Source organism: Amblyomma mixtum, chromosome 8 (genome assembly GCF_055824585.1).
Source record: "Amblyomma mixtum isolate Tamu chromosome 8, ASM5582458v1, whole genome shotgun sequence".
Classification (NCBI taxonomy): Eukaryota; Metazoa; Arthropoda; class Arachnida; order Ixodida; family Ixodidae; genus Amblyomma; species Amblyomma mixtum.
Genome location: NC_143019.1, coordinates 11,198,172 through 11,217,660, shown reverse-complemented (window position 1 = coordinate 11,217,660; position 19,489 = coordinate 11,198,172). Strand labels below are relative to the sequence as shown.

The following is a 19,489-nucleotide window of genomic DNA, read 5'->3' as shown; positions in this document are numbered from 1 at the left end:
CTCATAATGTGGACTACGGGTAATCCGAGGCGTTGGGGCTCCTTCTCGATTGCAACTTTGTTTTCCTAAACTGGAGTTCTTTTCTTACACGAGTTCCTCTAGGCGCACACGAGTTAAACTGTGATTCCTGAATGCGGAGGAAAGGCTGGTTTATCCTGGGACCTTATGATTTTTCTAGACGATGCTTAACAAGTCAAGTTGCCGTTCATTTGCTCCAGGATTGCGATTTCATTTAGAAACTCTTTCTAGCGAGAAGTTTAAGCACTACTTGTTGTTTTTGTTTTGTTTTTATAGGGGGAGGGAGAGAAGAGGAAGGGGCTAAAGCGCAAACATAGGAGGCGAAAAACAGGGAAGACACGTCAGTTTCGAAAGTCCTACCAGACGCTCTTGATTACCTATATGCTCACAATTTCATGTCAAGACAAAAAATTTCTTCATGGATATGTTCAATACATTTTTTCCCACTCCGTAAGAGGCCCAATGAAAGGATGATGACACCAGAAAACTAATACGAGACATCATTACCATGGCTCATGATGTCTAGTATCAGGTATGTGTCGTTCTTTTGAAAGGATGATGACACCAGAAAACTAATACGAGACATCGTTACCATGGCACATGATGTCTGGTATACAGGTATGCTTCGTTCTTCTGAAAGGATGATGACACCAGAAAACTAATACGAGACATCATTACCGTGGCTCATGATGTCTAGTATACAGGTATGTTTCATTTTTCTATCTGTGCATATGGCTTTCACCTACAACATAAGTCGACAAAAACTTTGAAATTGTAAAACTGCAAAATACTCCGGTAGAGAGATAATGCAGGAAATGATCCATTATACCAATGAGTAGAAAATCTTTCTTTTATAGTGTTAGCATCGCTCGCATTTTTTATGGGGCGCATTCAACTATGACGTACCCGAAACAGGACACAGTACATAAATTCAATCAAAAGAAATTCGATCATTTCTTGTCACTCTCAAAAAATTGAGCGTCCTATCGAAAAGTGTATCAGCCTCTTTTTCACGCTCTTTTTGAGAATTGATGCAATGAGCGAGGAAATTTCATAATCAAAGGAAATAGCACAAATCGACGCAACTTTGCGACATGCGAGTGTTAGAGCTCAAAGTGAGATTGAATAAGACAAAAATCACCTCATGCACTGCAGGTCCTAAAGTTCAAGCTGAAATCAACGATGCCAGTTGTGACATCGCTGCAGTGGAACATTGGACTTGATGGTCCCGTCAACATCACGCATCACGGCATGAGAGTTGCTGTCGAAATACCACTCTACCGTGAAATCACATCAGACTTTCAAGTCAGAATTATTGTTCCCGCCCGCCCAAGGGCCCTCTCACTTCACTCCCCTCGAATAACAGTCGACGACCAGCATGGGAGTGTAAAGAACGAGTTTTCGAAGTTTCATTCCGAAAGATGGGCAGGAGCAGTCATCGTGAAGTTGCTGATTAAAGACCTTATCCTGAAAAAGATGAATGGGTGAGTATGGTACTGAAACCTACTATCATAACTATAAAGACCCTCTCCTATCACAATATTTAAGATGTAGGAAGCAAAAAACAATTGGCATTAGAGTCAATGCAACATCACGTGAAAGTTTTTTGTAAAACTGTTAAGAAAACTTCGTATTGTAAAAGAATATATGATCTGCATGCGAGGAGCTATGAAGGCAGACTGATCGCAGCAGTTGCTCGGGGTGGCCATGGCGCAGAAAACGCTGTAGGGGCGTGTGCTAGCGGTTTTTGCCCTGGCTACATGATTTTGTCTACTCTGCCGCTGCTTTACGGGATAGCACATCAAATTTTATGCAGCCCTCCGACTTCACAAGTACGTTCTAGATCTATGACTCTAAATATTTACGGTACCGTGCACGTCCCACACCCTCACAAGAATTAAGAGTAGCCTCTTTTGTTGTGGCGTATTTTCAAAACCGTAGCCGTTGCCCGCTGATTATTAAGAAAAGGTGCTGAGTACCCATCGGGCCACGCACAATTTACTGCGCCTTCTGTGAAGTTTGACAGCCTTCAACAGTAATATGGCGCTAAAAATTTATGCCTTTGAGAGTTGACAACAATCAAATTATCAGTATGAACCTAAATGCGATGCATATGCATCTTTTGTGCAGAATTAAGGTAAGTAATTAGATTCATGAATTTTTAAAATTAAAAGGAATAGAGATTGATTTCATGCAGACAGTTAGAACCCTATCATCTGTTCTATTTAATGTCATTTTTGTTTTCTTATAGACCCTCCCTAAAAGGGGTCATTAATTTGAATCCGCTCAGTTAAAGTATTTTTTTCCTCATGTTTTCGCTGATGATGCACATTCTCCTATTGAAGATACCGATACAAATTTCGGCATTTCTGTTGCATTTCAGAAGGCTTGTCTCCTTATGGAGCCACAGCGCGACAGAATGAAGGACGGCCGAACTGCATCATCGCGCAGTGCCTCTCAGCCACTTTTTGTGGTGGACCCTCAGCTGACATTGATTCATATGCAGAGTCGACAATCGCCCCTTGAAAGTAAACAGAAGTTAAAATCAGATAAAGACACGTCACGCTTGAACCTGTAAAATTCGTCTCTGTTCCAGAGAAATAAAACGAAGTGTTCCCAAACAGTGACAACTCGCTTTGATAAGTGAATAAAGGATCCAACAAGCCACACTGCTTTTCTTTAAGAAATGTTGATATTATTCAAAAGTATAGACATTTAAAAAGAAAATCACGAAGCAACTGCAGTTTATTTGCGCTGTAAGTGAAAGCACTAAACAGGACGATAAAAAAATATTATTCTCTTAAAGAACATTCCTTATGCATTGCATGTTTCATGGCGTTTAACAGTGTCAACCATCTTCATAACCAAAAACAGAGCTTTTGTAACACGTCATTTCATCCCAGAGTACTGTAGTTGTGTCCATTTGTCTTTACTATTTCTTTTCCCTTATATTCAGGCGAGTTTGTTTATTAACATTGTCATTTTTCAGGTCTGCTATCACGCGAGTGTTTGTTGCATTTTGTTGTATTTTTTATATTGTAAAAGACTGCATTTGTAACATTACTCATTTCCTGCGCGAAAATCGCATGTGCTGTAAATTGTTCTCTTTTAAACACTCAACATTTCATCCATAACTGCTGCACAAACTGCCATGTAAAGGGGGTGGGGACCCAGTCAAGCTTGCCTCTGAGCAGCTTTTTGTCCCCACTCCCTGCATTTTTATTTGTACTAAAAATGCAAAATAAAGATTTGATTTGATTTGATTTGATTTGATGTTGTCCTCATAGTTATCAAATGAATGCAATATTTTCACATTTGCGAAGTGAAATTACTATTGGTATTGCCGAATAAACAACGCGTAATTATGCTCTCTGTATTGACCCAAACAAATAGTGGTAGTTGACGCATCAAACTGAATGAGCTTCGAGTGTTAACGATTGAAACCACCCGCACACACCGTGGCTGAGTGGTTCAAGCCTTTCGGGTGCGAATTCATTAGGTTGAGATTTACGAAATTTACTTGCACACAAAGTACAAAAACGGTCACGTACTCATATCAAGTCAAAGATGCCGATAGCGCGAAACTATTCTGATTCCTTTTGTAACAGCGTTTGTTGGGCCCGTGTGGAGGTTTGGGATATTAAACGCTATATACGTACGAAGTGTTTCCACGGCAGAAAAACTTTATTTGTCGCAGCTGCTGAACTCTACCCCTAAACATTAAACCTGGTTGATGCCCTTCTTCATGAAAATTTGCCCAGAGAGCGCATGTCAGTTCTTTTTCATTTGAGGAAACACCATCCTTAAGCAAACCTCATGCTTTCCAGAAAGGAATTACTCTCAAATTTCTATCCTCATTTGCTTTCAGTGAATGCGCGCAATATACATATTTTGATTTCCTTAAGATTATTTGCCTTTAAATGTACAGTCTTTGCAAAAAGTAACCCGGCACAGGTGGTTTCTTTCTTAGCCGCGTAGCGAATCACTCACGACAGCCCTTAAGCTCTAATTCTGTGTAAAGAAAGGTGAGGCCTTGTCCTTGCATTATGGCACCGTTCGGTCTTTGGGGCTGCTGTAAATGCTCCGTTATACGTTTGAGAAGCGACAACCTGTTGCTCGGTTACTTTTTTTACGTTCCCTCTTGTTCCTGCTCATTTCCGTTAAGAGCTGCTTGCATTAGAGCCATTCCTCTCCAGAAGCAAGAACTCTGTCCGTTCTAAGACACACAACGAATAGTTCTGTTGTTTTGGGAAGCGTTTCACGTTTGAACCGCTGCCAAATTTGGGGACACGTGGAGCTGAACGAGAGGTCGGCTTAAAATGAGCCCAATGCACTAATCAGTTTTTGTGCAAAGAACATAGGCAATAATCACCCTGAGGATTGAATTCAAAGCAGATGAGGATAAAGATGCCAAAGGAAACCGAACAGTACCGTCTTTGCAATAGGGCTCTCATGAAGTGTTCTATACTTAACAATCAATTGAATGTTTTAATGATATTCTAGATGTTGGCTCAAAAGCAACTTCACAGAGGCAGACATTTCGAGTGAATTGTAGTAATGCCCGCCCGATGTCAACACATAGCCACTGATACGGAAGGTCATTAACATTTTTTTATGAGAAATACAACGCCCGAAAGAGGTTCAGAACTAATAAGACCGAATTCTCTTGTTTCCGCGCCTGTGTTACCTTCTGTGCTATGATGGACTTCTTTCCGGTGCACGCGTATCAAAGAAAGGACCGAACCTCTCAGTGGGCAGGTTCACACGTGGCCACACGAGCTCTTTGTTCTAGGAGCAACACTGACATGGGCACCAGCCCCGTGGTTTTATTCTTAAGAAGTTTTTATAACTCCCGGAATCGTGAGCATTGTGGAGATTTTGTAAGAGCAATCAAGTTTGGTTCAAAGAGCAGCCAACATGAGTGTCTAGTAAGGTGCCACGTGTTGCAGCTTTCATTGTCTCCGACTGAGAGCCGGCAGTACGCGAGTCGTACGAGTGCACACACGGCTGTTTTTTTTTGTTTTTATTGGGGTGCACCGTATCTCTCAGACCGTTCACATTAACTTACGCAAACCTGACAGGAGCTGCGTGGCAGAGTGGTCTGCTAAACGTGATAAAAGCTTTACATGTTTCCGTACCGGCTGCATGCATCCAGCGCACTGGGAAATGTTTGAGGCTGAGGTAGTCGGTCTGTAGTAACTCGCGTTCTTTATAGGATTGCTCAACTTCACGATAAGATGTAGAAGGGAAAGCAAAAACCCGTGACATCATGCTTGCCAAATGCAAAAGCCTAAAGGTGATGTCTAAGTGTTGTGATGTTGGATAAGCAGTTTACGTATTTTACTTCTCTGTGTGAAGAATGGTGCAAGAAATACTTCATTTACTCGCCATCACAAAACGATTAAGGAGAACTCCTCCAAAACTCAACGGACAGACCCCGCGCTTTAGCGCCTGCGGAGAGGATCCGTGGGGCAGCAGGAATTTCGCGTGCTTACTGCAATTGCAAATTACTTATAAATATTTGCTGCGCATGAATTTTTTCAGGCTTGTTTCTGTATCCTATAGGATTACCCGCGGTACTTTTGTGGAGCGGGGAGTCATCTCTAAAGGACTCATCTACTATCTGTATCCTATAGGCCGCAAATCAGAACAGACGACTAGGATTACGGTAAAAGAGAATGAATCATTACTGCTCTATTCTTTCAAAATGGCGTATATTAAACGTGATTTCTAGTGGGTCCTGATCACTAATTGCAAAATGAAGCAATAACAATAATTATGGAAATACGTAGTGTTTGCGAAAAGTATTGATCGAATAGGGTGCAGCAAAAATGTGATCAAGATCACGCTAATACAAAATAGGTGCAAGTAATGCACGAAGACGGTTGTTTCAAATACCCTAATATTTTCTAACAAAATTTTAATTATTGTATTTTATTTCTTTACACAATTGTATATAATCCTCTCTTCATAAAGGGCTGAAATTAGGTGCCCGGGAAGGTCAATTAAAGTTACAGACCTTGATCATGAATAGAAGGCCTACAAGAAAGACATTTATAAAATGTTTATCTGTTTCAGCCTGAAGGACTGGCTAACAGCGTCCTGCATTGGCGCTTCAGTCCCTATTTACAAATGTTATCTCAATTTCCACACTCTAAAGGTATAGGTGCGCATACTTTGTGGTTTTATTCCCTTAGCATCGTCATTCTTTTGTTCGACCAGATGCACAACGAATTTTTATGCATGCATTACATATTCAATCACTGACGACCAACGGTGCCCTGTCCTCCCGGTATAACAACAAAACCAGAACACTTGGTTAAACAGGATGCATATATGACAGTAATATATTCAGGTACCTGTTTGCTTAGAATGTTTGCGCTCGTGCTGCTTTGTCCAGGTGTTCGTTACGATACAAGCGTATGACTCATGCCATCGCGTACAAAGCAGCTTTATCCACAAGGGTAGCTTTGCAGGTAGCGCTCAAAGTGCTTCTTCGTGCGCGTCCTGCTTACTTTTATGTTGGTCTATCCAAAGCTGGCGCCCCAGATAAGCCGGCTAGGGGTAATTTTATTGTTTCATATAAGCGAGTTACTCTTTGGCTCAGTTGAAATAAAGACGCATTTAAGATTGTAGGTGTCCCCACGATGTGCCGGGTATACTATATTTTCGAAGACTAAAGTAAAAAAAACAAACACGTGACGCAGCTGCCTTTTGACTCAGAAGCCCTATTTTAATAGGATTGCACTCAGCGAAGACGCGCAATTGCGGATTTCCGCTGTGTAAGTTGGGCTATAGCTTTCGCAAAAAGCGAAATTCCGCTCTACACGAAAGCACAAAATATCGCCTTTTGGTGCATGCGACAAGAACCTATCTTTGCAAAGCCTTATAGCGTAAGGAAGAAGACGAGGACCACTCAGCCCTGTCGCACTTCGTCGCCATCGCTTGTCTCCAGCGAGCGAGTCTCGCGCTTAAGTGGTCTACCAACTCAGCAGAGGCAGCATCTCTGCTGTCTACCAACTCAGCCAGAGATGAGACAAGCTACGCAGGCAGCGTGTTTTGCAGGCCTGGCAACGAGCAGAGAGCTCTCTTGCCTCTCCACTGAAATCACGAAATTTGTGCGCGAGCAAGTCCCCCGTCGGCGGTCTCTGCTGCCCTGTGCATGGGGACAAGCATCAGTCCTTGCGCTGCATGTCAGGCAAGAAATACGGTGTCAGGACTTGGAAGATCTGCCTTCCAGCTATCTGCCAGTTACTGTCGCTGCCCTGTAGCCGATTCCTGAGGTCGTCCTAACTACATCTTCCGCAGCCGGTGAGTTACGCCTACCACGCCGAACTCCATTTCGAGAGCGCCTCGCAGCAATGGCGAAGCCATGGCTCGCCCACTCTCCCACCGGCGTATGCGTATGGTCGCCTCTGGTGCACTCGCCACGCACTACTGATCCCACCTGAGCCACGAATGCAGCTCCAAAGCACACATCTAACAACCGCCCCATTTGCTTAGCTTAGAGCATCCCCGGTCCCTACACACTCAATTGCCGACGCTGCCGCGGTAATTTCCTTTAGATTGTTCAGAACAACAAGAACTCAGCTAGCTGGTGCTCTAGCCACTGCGCTTTGGTTTGGTTTGGTTTGGTTTGGTTTGGTTTGGTGTGACGGGGTTTACCGTCCCAAAGTGGCTCAGGTTGTCAGGGCCGCCGTAGTGGAGGGCTCAGGACAAAAACAGCACCTGGGGTTATTTAACGTGCATTTACATCGCACAGCACAGAGAGAGGCCACTAGCAATGCGCCTCCATTTAAATGCGACCGGCACGGTGGGAATTGAACCCGCGTCTTTTGGATCAGCAGCCGACCAGCATAACCACTGAGCCTACGCGGCGGCATTGGTGGAGATAATCTCCCAGCCGACAAGCTGTTTTGCACTAGTGATAAATTTGCAATTATTGTTTTGTAAACATTGAGACGTTGCAGTTTTCTATATTGTGTTTAGATTTTAAAGTTTGTTTTCTCATGGCTTAGAGATTCATCTTTTTGTGCTTTCGAATACTAGCATTTTCAAAAAGGAGGAAAGAAAAAAATTAGATTTCAGAACTGATATTTCGTAAATACAGTGAAGAATTGCAATGTGCAATATATCTTGCTCTGGCGCATATAAAAGAGGGGAGCAAAAAATATTTTGACTTAATTTTTTCTAATAGTGATTGTTTGGAAAATAAAAACAAAATGTTCTCAGGTTGGGAACACTAAATGGGCTTGTGACAAAAGGTGTGATGCTCGGTACTAGTGCTCTGCTCATGTTAAATGAGCTGCAAAAATTGAATCTTTTGACTCGGGGTTTTCGCTAGGCTAACGGTGCCAAATGAACTGGCATGAAAGATAACCACTTTTCTATAATCCACTCGTCCCATCAAAGAAAAGGGCGACTGCGGTCTCGCCACTACCTGCATACATGCATTTGCTCTTCGCTCGCACGTTGGCGAGAACGTTTACACAGTGTGGAGCGCAAAGCATAATGCAGGTACCAATCAACCCTCTGCGGCTATTGTTTGCTGTTTTACATGGAAAATCTTTTACTTTTGATGTGCATTTTTTCCTCTTCATGCTTGTGTTGCTTATCGTTTTTTGTTCCTCTCCTTGTGAACTCCTACCGAGCAATTAGCGAGCTCTTATAGGCCTCAATAACTACAGGATTTTCTTTGCAGAGGCCTCGTTACGATTTTAACGCATGTCAAGGGAAGAAGAAAAACTGGCAACGGAGAAACCAGGTTACTCCTACATTCAATGTTTGCGCATGTGGGAGGCATTTCAAGATAACACCCAGCAATAAACTGCAGACGGGAGGGCGGGGATCTATTCGTAGTCGCTTATCGTAGGTATGGGATGAATTGGATGCACTTTAACGTATTCAACATTCTGACGAGGGGCGAACAAGTTCCCGGCGTAAAACAACACGCTGGCATGTGGGGGACTTCTCGAGTCGAGAGGCGCTTCGGAAGCTAAAAGCCCGTCATGAATCGGTCCTACAGTAAGCCACCTCCCTTTTCGCCTATGCAAGTTTCAGGGGAATGAGAGGCTCGTAACGCTATAGAAATTAACGGAGCCAACAGCAACTAACACCATAGAGAGCATAAGAGGTTTTTGTAGTCCTGATCAATGGTAAATTAATGGTTTCGTTATTATATGGAGGAAAGAGAATTCCTTAGAAGCCAGAATAATAACCACATGCCGTGGTGGGATACGAACCCGGACCTGCAAATTTTATGTGTGGTGCTTTACCAACGTAATTCCGGCGGTGGCTATCCAGTCATCAGTTTCGGGTGCATGAATGTTGCGCGCAAGGTAACCTGCAGAGTGTTCACCAGCGCCTCCCTCGTTCATAGCAGTGGACGTAGTAGTCCTGTGGCAGGTGGAACGGGATCCAACGGTGAGGACGGAAGCTGCGCTAGGACCCTCTCATGCTGCCTATTACATCAAGAGTGCACAACCGAGGCCCTCGTTAAGGTATTGAGCAGACGAAGTGCGTGGAAATGAGGCAATGGCGATAAAATACAAAAATGAAGAAAACAGTCACAGAAACCAACAAAAGCACCAGGAAATGTTTGTTTTCTTGTTTTTTGCGGTCTTCGTCAGGAGGAAATTAATGGTGTGATTACTGCACAGCAGAAAGAGAGTTCATTATTCTGCAGAAGAAAAAGCAACCTTATGCCACCGTGGGAACCAAATCCACAACATCCATATCTCGTATCTTGTGCTCCACCAACTCAGCTACGGTGACGGCTATTCATCTTCTGCTTTCGAGGGTATTTTTGCTACGCGTAACCTAAACTTGACAGTGTTCATTAGCGCCATCCTCGTCCACAGCAGCGGGCGTAGTATGTCCTGTATTACAAGAAGAACGCATTCAGTTTGCGAGGGGGTAAGCTATGCTAGAAACATCTGATGCTACCTGTAACGACAAGACTGCCACAGCTGAGGCCCTCGTTAAGCTATTCAACAGAGGAGTGGGAAAATGATCGCCTGGTTGGGACAGCTGTTACCCTAGCTGAGTTGGCATGGCACCGGACGCAAAATACAGACCCCTTGGGTTCGGGTACCACCGCCGACATTTGTTTGCTTTTCTTGCTCTTTGTAAGCAATTATTTTAAAGTGACGAAATGATTGCAACATTAACTTCCCTTTCATGAACATTTAAAATTAAAAAAAAAATAGAAATATTCTCTATGCTCCTGGGTTTGGGTGACTGCTATCTTTCTTAATAAACAGGGAACATAAGCTTATCTAAAGTGTGTTCATGCTAAACCGGCTCATTCGAGATAATCTCGGACACGTTTAGTACTGTTAACGAATTTGCGTATCGGGCAGTAAAACTGTAGGGCAGTTTTGATCATCCGGTTCTGCTGGTCGTCTAAACCTATCACTCTGTTAGTTGCGGGAGGAACTCTCACACGAACCATGAACAACCTTGAAAGTCAACGTAGCCACTTTAATTAGATTGAAATCCTAGATGTAAGCTAAAAGTAGACTGCCCACAACAAAATGGCAAGTAAGCGCTCGTTTCACCAACAAGTATTGAATGTTTTTGGCGAATATGCCCAAGTAGATGGAGAGGTCACTGAATTTCTAAAATAGTTGGAGTGTCAGATTGGCAGTTATTCCTGAAGACATTTAACATTTTTGAAAAATACAATGCTCGAAAGAATAAAGGAAAGCATTTAATAAACTTTCTGATTGTTTTAACGTAAAGGATAGACTAACAGTGTGCTGCGCTGTCGCCTAAATTCCTATTTGCAAAGATATGTGCAATAACACACACTTATAGCATACGTACAGATATTTCGTTATTTTAACCCATCGGTAACGTCTCTGTTTCGTTCCACCGGACGCGAAGTGAATTTTTATGCGTACATAAATATTTTATGACTGTTTACCCAGAGTACTATTTCCTGTCGCTTTGCTGGACAAAGCTGAACACTTTATTGAACGCGATCCATATGCGGCATTAATATATTCAGGGAACATTTTTTATTTAAGTTTGCACTCGAGCTACCTTTCACAGGTGTCTGTTATGAGGAGAGCATATGAAGGATGCGCTCTTTGGTCGAGGGGTTCATTCCCCTAGGATGGCTAAATATATGGCACTCGTCCGTGTGCCGTCACACTTGTCTCCCGCAGTTGGCTTCGCAACCACATTCGGCTTTGCATCGTCAGTGATCGGTATGCCTAGTTTCATGCTTACTTTTGCTAAGACTTCAGCTCGAGTCAGCTAACTAGGGGCTATTTTCTCTTCACATAAGGAGCGCAGTACTTTTCTGCTGCAATACTGCAATACTGCAGTACTGCTGCAGTACTTTTCTGCTTTTCTGCTGCAAAGTCGCATCTAATATCCTAGAGTCCCCCTCGAGGTATCGATCGTACTGCACTTTCTAGCATTACATAAATAACGAGTGATGCATTTGCAGCTCCTCGGAGTATTTCCGTTAAAATAGTGTAGCACTCAGTGGAGGTGCCGAAATAACGGATTTGAGTTGTTTGCAAGTGCCGAATGTTTTGGTAAGAGGCAAAGATCAAAAGCTAAGCTGCAACTAGCCCGCAGTCACACCGTGAAGACGAAACCGAGTGAGATTTCGAAACGTCGTGTTTTATTAAAATGAACTTGTGTGGCGTTCATTTCACACTTGAATTCACATTCCAAACCCGACAGACTTTTGTTTAACGTGTTCCTGTTAATAGCGCACTATGGTTAGTGACGAGGCTGCAGCTGGTGGAAAAAAAAGATGCTGCATATAAACAGCTCCGATGGTTGCTTGCTTGCTTTCTTTTTTTTATTTATTTATAAATACTGCGGTCTTGAACAACAAGACCATCTGAGGTGGGTACATAATTTGCATAACACCAAAAGACAAAAAGGAAAGAATAAAGAGGCTCCGCGAGCATGTCAAGCGCGTGCCATGAGGGAAAGCATCTCGCAGAGGAATGACGATATCCGACACAACAGTGAGTCCTTTTCAATAGCCTGTCCGCGCGCGTTGGTGGGTTAGGCGTCGATAAGCACACAGATCTGTAGTGTGTCCCCATGCGCGAAAAAAGGAGCCATGCAGATGCAGGAACGCGCTGAAACTGTCTGGCCGTCCCATCGTGGGGCCACTCTCCGAAGACTAATCGATCTCAACACTTCATGCAAGCCTTCACAAACAAAGAAACTTCAACTTTCGCCAAGTAATGAAATTATAAGCGGAAGTGGAAGGCTTCACCTCATGTTTCTTCTTATAACAAAGGCACTTCTCGGCAGTGGTGACACGCACCTCATATGCGAGTTAAACTGAAGGAACGTTATGGTGGTTCAGCGAAGCCTCTTTGACAGAAAGCCGTAGAGATCGAAGCAGGGTCATGCTCCGCATGCAGCCTCTCTGACGAAAGTGCTTCGAACAGAGTACGCTTGCTTTTGACGGCTTGCAATTCTCTCTCTTCACAGGAGCGACCCTGTGCACTGCGAGCTGTAGCTCTTCTGGGAAACAGTGGGACACGAAACACTCGCGGCCGCAATTGTTCGTGCACCCGAACGCAAAGCAGTACGTCGTGTTGAACCTGGTGCTCAAAATAAGCTGACAGGTTTTGCACGCCCACAACTAACGCAGCTCGGTGAACAACGCAAGCAACACTAGAAACAGCGCTGGCTGAAAGCTCGCTCGAGTGGCTGTAAGTATCCCCAGCTCTTAAACATGACCTCACTTGGCCCATGCCTCTCCGCTGTTCTCCTCTCCTGCACCCACGCCTGAGGCGGGAGATTTGAACACCCACGATTTGAATTAGTGATTTCGCTAGTCTTTTAACCAACATGAGAAAAAATAAATCCACAGACGTGATCAACCACTGGCCTACTTCAGAAGCATAGAATGTTAGCATACTTGAAAACTGCCTCAGCTACCCTTTATTGTAATTTGCTTCAAATCGCGCTCAAGGAATACAATTTGAGTAGAAGCTCACTATACAATATTCTTTTGGCAACTTTTCTTAGTTTAAGTGGCAATGAATTTTTCTTAGGGCTTATTGTATACTCCCTCCCCGCTGATTCGTTGAAAAAAACTCCTAAATGTACAAGCAGTTAAGGAATGCTGATCATTTTTTCACGTTTTGGCTCCACTCTTCTGAACACTTGCACGAACTAGTAGCTTACCTGCGGTTTTGAATAATTATGAAATCACAATTAGTATTTTTATATGTGTTAATAATAAACACGAGCTTTCTTAGTGATCTAATTCTTAGGAACACTTCTGTATTTCATGTCTTCCGAATTTGCTTTCTGTACTTTTCAAGCGCTACCTTTTGAAGCGGGAACCCACGAAAAACATTTAAAGCAGAAATCAAGATTTTGTAAGCATAACACATCTCAAAGGTTTTCCATTTGATTCTATAAATCGGTGCAGAGGCAGTTTTGGCTAAATTATCTTCCGTTTTGTGCGTGTTTGAAAGGCTAAATCGAAATACTTTAAGCTTGTGAACACATAATTGCACCTAAAACCAAAGATGGACTGGCAGATAATACTGAATCGTCTTTTCTTGGGATAGTTTGTTTTTCATGCTGTAGGTGTTAGCAGCGCACACAAAACAAGGACGGTGTTGGCGCTGCCACCAGTTGTTGGCGAAGATGGGTCGGTTCGGGGTCGTTGCTAGCTCGCTGCTGCTGCTCGCTGCTTGACGGGACCGCGGTCAAGTTTCGACACCCGTTCCCACCACCACCAGGACAGGAGTGCCGCCAAGGCAAAGAGTTAAGTGATGGGAGGAAGATTACAAGAGGGTTTATTTACATTTCTACATCATGGTTAGAAGTGAGACTGAAGTGAAGCTTAAGTGAGGCTGAAGTGAGGCACTAGTGAGGCTTTGTCCGACGCCATTCGTGCCCTCTCCACACGTTTTCTGAACGAGCTCTCGCGGAGTTACACCTAGCTAACTCAGTGACGGTCTCTGTAGCCTCTCTACTTTGGCCGCGCTCTGTCGTGTACCATCCATGCCGGTTTGGCGCCATTTCGCAATCCTGTATTATGGCGTCATGTCTCTCCAGCCCGGCGATGGACTGGAACGTTAAGGGCCCTGTCTGGAAGGAGATAGCGTCGCTCATTGCTACCTCGTTCCCATTAAGACCACTGAGCCTTGCGAGCCGCCTTTTCTCAGCCTCGAGTTTAAGGTCTTTTAGCTCCGCTGCTAGCTTCTCCATACGCTCCTGGTGCTGTGCCTCTCGTTCCTCTCTTTCCGCTTCCTCAGCTTTTTCACGCTCCTGTAGCTGTGCCTCTAGCTTCTCTCTTTCCGCTTCCTCAGCTCTTTTAAGCTGCTCTTCTTTTACCCACTTGTGCATATTATCCCAAGCAATTTGAAAATCATCCTCTTCCTCCGTTTCCAAATTTTGGATTGCTTGGACAATATCTGAATCTTCCGCTCTTTCCTCCACATCCCCTCCCAACTCATCGCACAAGAACAACAGTTCTGTCCTCGACAACCTCGTCAGGTCCACGGGCGCTGCTCTTAAATATTGGCTTTGCTCGCTCATGGTGATTCTGAGCAACTACCCCTGTGCTACAGACATACAAACACCCGATCAACCAGCAGTTCAAATTATTAACCCAGAATTTGAAGCCTGGAGGATCCAAAGCAAAAACCAAACACTCACCCGCAGATGCAGCACCATGTCACCCGGTTCATCGCACCGCTGCCAACCAGTTGTTGGCGCTGCCACCAGTTGTTGGCGAAGATGGATCGGTTCGGGGTCGTTGCTAGCTCGCTGCTGCTGCTGCTGCTCGCTTGACGTAACCGCGGTCAAGCTACCGTCACCCGTTCCCACCACCACCAGGACAGGAGTGCCGCCAAGTCAAAGAGTTAAGGTGATGGGAGAAAGATTACAAGAGGGTTTATTTTACATTTTTACATCATGGCTAGAAGTGAGACTGAAGTGGAGCTGAAGTGAGGCTCCAGTGAGGCTCACTTCAAGCCTCCCATAGAGCCTCATTTGAGCCTCACTGGAGCCTCACTTCAGCTCCACTTCAGTCTAACTTCTAAACATGATGTAAAAATGTAAAATAAACCCTCTTGTAATCTTTCTCCCATCACCTTAACTCTTTGACTTGGCGGCACTCCTGTCCTGGTGGTGGTGGGAACGGGTGTCGGTAGCTTGACCGCGGTTGCGTCAAGCGAGCAGCAGCAGCAGCAGCGAGCTAGCAACGACCCCGAACCTATCCATCTTCGCCAACAACTGGTGGCAGCGCCAACAACAGACAGAAAAGGGAACGAAACACAGCGCTGACTTTCAACTGAGCTTTCAACTTTCAACTGACTTTCAAGCTCAGTTGAAAGTCAGCGCTGTGTTTTGTTCCCTTTTCTATCCGTCCTTGTTTTGTGTGCGCTGCTAACACCTACAAGATAATACTGCTCGGCTCATAAGCTTAAAAACTGAATGTCACGATTCATGGTTTTCAGATCGCTAATTTCCCCTACGTGAATTTTCTGGAAAGCGAAACATTTTAGCATAATCCACAAAAGACTGATAACAGCATGAGCTTGGGGAAAATTTATTTAATCCTGCTGTCTAATAATAAGAAAAACGCGACAAAGCTCGTTTCATATTCTGAAAGCATGCGTTTGCTTTTCTCTGGTTCGTTACGAAAAGATTTGTCCAACATTCAGCACAAATCGCACTACTATACCATTTAACCCTATGCTGATTCTATTAATTTCTTCTAATACAGTAAAACGCTTCTGGAAAAATATTGGGTGCTATTATGTGCTGTTTCCGGTACCCACCATTTATTTTGAGTACGTGTGTTTTTCTTTGCCAGTTTAGTCATTTTGTTAATATTATGCGCTTGCACTGTGACTGATTATTTAAGTATTGGCCTGCTACTGCTCTCCATGGCAAAACAATGTTGCTAACGCCCAGGTTATCTCTATTTTGAAGCATTCCAGGGAAAGAAGACAGCCTGACAATGGACCGAGTGGTTGGCCGCTACGTTGAAGGCTTGTGGATGGGTGAGGTCTTTCGTGACCACACCGTACACTCAGCCATCAACTACAGACCGCGAGCCGGCGACGTATTCATCGTCTCTTACCCAAGGACTGGCCTGCACTGGACGCAATTCATCGCATCCAGCATTCTTACCAGGGGAAAACTAGTTCCCGGTGCTACCGATCTCGGGGTCATGCGTGGGCTCATCGAAATGCACGGATCTTCGGAAGCCGAAAAGCCATCTGGAATTGGTCCCATTGTAACCCACCTCCCGTTTCGCCTACTGCGTCCGGTGGGCGGCGCCAAGTACATTTACGTAGCAAGGAATCCGTACGACTGCGCTGTGTCGTACTACCACTTCTTAAAGGGAATTTTAAAGCCAGAGGCAAGCAGTGATTTCTCCTTCCAAAGGTTCCTCGACATGTTCATTTCAGGAAAGGTAATTATTCTTCTTTCAGCGTTTTCAACTCTCTGCCTTGAGAAACCACTTCATCGTTATCTGTTCTCTTTGTGAAGGCCGCTATGACCCTTTACCGCTGGCTTCTTGAATAGCTTCAGCGCAATAAGAGCTCATGTATAGGGCATTGAACACCCGCACCTCTATGTTATATCTGATCACGTTTCTTTTCAGATAAAAATAAATTTTGCCTGAATCTTGCCCACCTAGAAGGTTTCTTACAAATGGAGTTAAGCCTTATTTCTCAACAGAAATGCCCCTTCTAGAAAACACACAAGGGCAGAGAATAAAGGGCTCATTATTGCGTATGTAAAAAGCCTAGATTACGCACATTTTTCTTTGAAGACAACGCACAGAAATTACCGGACACCCTGTAATTATTCCACACGAATTTTTCCCTTCAATGATTGATGTTAAATCTATTTTAGCGCTTGCTTATTTTGAGAAGACTTAATTTTATCAATATTTAGAAGACTACGATGTCAAATCGACAGGCCCAAAAACCTGTTATGTCTAAAACACATCGACCCATGGAACGAAAATTTATAGGTGTAACGTTAAAGACCGGAAGCGGGCAGAGTGGCTGAGGGAACAACGCGGGTTAATGACAGCTAGTCAAAATCAAGAGGAAGAAATGGGCTTGGGCAAGTAGTGTAATGCGAAGGCATGATAATCGCTGGTCCTTGAGGGTAACGGAGTCAACTCCAAAAGAAGCCAAGCTTAGCAGGGGGCACGAGAAAGTTATGTGGACGAATGAGATTAAGAAGTTTACGGGAATACGGTGGCCGCAGCTGGCAAACGAAAGGGTTAACTGTAGAGACGTGGGAGAGGCCTTTGCTCTGCAGTGGGCATAGTCAGGCTTATCATGATGATAAAAATTTTATCGGCGTCATTGCATCGACCTTCATTCGTGGCAATGAGATCCTGCTCCAGAGTTCTGCTTTTAAAATTGCAATTGTTAGGTTGAGTGACAATTTTCGCAGTGCGCAAGTCAGGCATGTGTTCCACGAAGGTAGGAGCGTCGCGTAGGAGATCGTTAGCGTCCACGACGCAATAAACTTGTTACGACAGGAGGGAAAGTCGTGGTTTCCAAACACCCAACGATTCCCACCTTGTCTGTAACATACTGCGCAAAAAATAGGACTTTTTCTCTCGCACACAAATAGCAGATCTTTTCTGAAAAATAGGGTCCGAGAACACTTGATTGCGAAAGGCTTCGCTGACAAACCTTATTTCCGCCTGAATTTGTGTTTAATACTTCAGCCTATTTTTAGGCCCCGTTGTAGGCAAAATAAAACCAACAATCGAAGGCCCCTAGATTCACTTCGTGATTAACTACTGATTAGTCTTGCAATTTTGGCGCTTGAAAATGAATTGGTTTTGTGGGGTGACCTGTTTTGTTGGCTAGATATGAGTCTTGGCCACTTGACGTTTGATAATTTCAAATATATTGATATTCCTCAAGTCAAAACAAAAGTCTCTGACATGAGAACGAACTACGCGACAGTTGTTATATACAAAAAAAGATGGGCGCCGCGGTATTCAAAGACAAAATTAATAATTTAGAAGTCACAGGAGAAAATATTGTGATGTCAACATTTCTTTTTTTTGCTTGAGTAAATTGGCCTTTTCTTTCAGATCTGTTACGGCGACTACTTCGACCACGTTCAAGAATGGTACGTTCACCGTAACGAGAGCAACATCCTGTTCATCACTTACGAAGAGCTCAAAGAAGACACCAGGGCGCAAGTTCTCAAGATCGGTGATTTCCTCGACGAGGAACATGGAAAAGCTCTGCGGGACGACTCTAGACTCCTCGAGGAAGTCCTAAATGCTTGCACGACAGAAAACATGAGGGCTATTTACAAAGAGGCACCAATCGATAAAGTGAAGCGGGTAATGGAAGGTGGGGATCAGCGGTCATTATCTGCCTACAAATCGACCAAAGACGTGAAGAAAACAAATGTTCAAATGGAGTACGGTTCAGAATTTATTAGAAAAGGAGCTGTAGGCGACTGGAAAAACTACTTCACGTCTGAGCAAATAGTGCAGATGAAGGATTGGATTGCGGCCAAGCCTCGGGGAAGTGAGGTAATGGATCTCTGGAGCAACATAGACCTTCCATAACAGAAGCAAAAAAACAGGCACTGTAGTCCCGTGTAATATCAAGCTGTCATGAAATATAAAAATTGCGAGTACATTTTGGGAACTAAAGTGTTGAGAGGCGAAAGCCGAGGACACTATGCCTTGACGACTTCCGGTGGTTGTGACGTCACACCGTTCCCGTGGCTATATCGATACCCAAATTATGCATATTTCGGGGATCCTAAGTATTAATTACACTTAATTAAAGATTTTTTCATATAATTTGACACAAATTGCACGTTTTTCTGACCATTCTCTCATAATTTTCACTATGCCGTGACGACTTCCGGTGCATGTGATGTCACACCGTTCCAGTGGCTGTATCGACGTCCGCGCTATTTCGACGCAAGTTGAACATTATTGTACATAATTAATTAACTAATTAATATACAATTAACAAACTTGGCTTCTAGGTTTATGTTTTCCTCCTCTGATGCAACCATTGGTTTTCTTCTATCTTTTTTTGTTCCAGAGTTAAACGCGTATGACACGCTTTGTAAACGGACGACAGTATGAGCCATTAAAGGCTTCCGCCTTAAAAGTGCGCTGTACGCCTTTACTCGCCATACCTTGCTGTCGTCATCAGCACCATCCTTACCAGCCTGTCTACGCCCACTATAGGGCAAAGACCTCCCCCATGCCTGTCCAATCAACCCTTTCCTTTACCAGCTTTGCCCCGTAAACTTCTTAATCTCATCCGATCACCTATGTTTCCCGTCAATAAGTGCGTCTTTTCAGGTACGACAAATATCAGTATAACTAGAAATAGCCAAAAAAATCAATTTTTTTACGAATAACTACATTTGGTGCAGGTTGTCCTCTTCTCCGAGCTAATTTTAAAAATGCTTTCCTTGCGCTAGTTGTTGCAATAAATCAATA

The 19,489-nt window shown here is 43.8% G+C and overlaps 1 protein-coding gene across 1 annotated transcript; it reads left to right on the top strand.

The window, feature by feature from the left end:
- Positions 1–7,081: 7,081 nt before the first annotated feature.
- On the top strand, positions 7,082–19,113 carry LOC149331325 (amine sulfotransferase-like). The gene is made up of 3 exons (XM_089555463.1): positions 7,082–7,329; positions 15,961–16,447; positions 18,104–19,113. The coding sequence occupies exons 2-3, from the start codon at positions 15,989–15,991 to the stop codon at positions 18,590–18,592; spliced, it is 948 nt and encodes a 315-aa protein (XP_089411589.1). The 5' UTR covers positions 7,082–7,329; positions 15,961–15,988; the 3' UTR covers positions 18,593–19,113.
- The last annotated feature ends 376 nt before the right edge of the window (positions 19,114–19,489 follow it).

Bases quoted from the DNA above. Each gene is read 5' to 3' on its own strand.
- LOC149331325 (XM_089555463.1), top strand. From the start codon at position 15,989: ATGGACCGAGTGGTTGGCCGCTACGTTGAAGGCTTGTGGATGGGTGAG. The intron at 16,448-18,103 runs GTAATTATTCTT...CTTTTCTTTCAG, and splicing joins ACATGTTCATTTCAGGAAAG to ATCTGTTACGGCGACTACTT.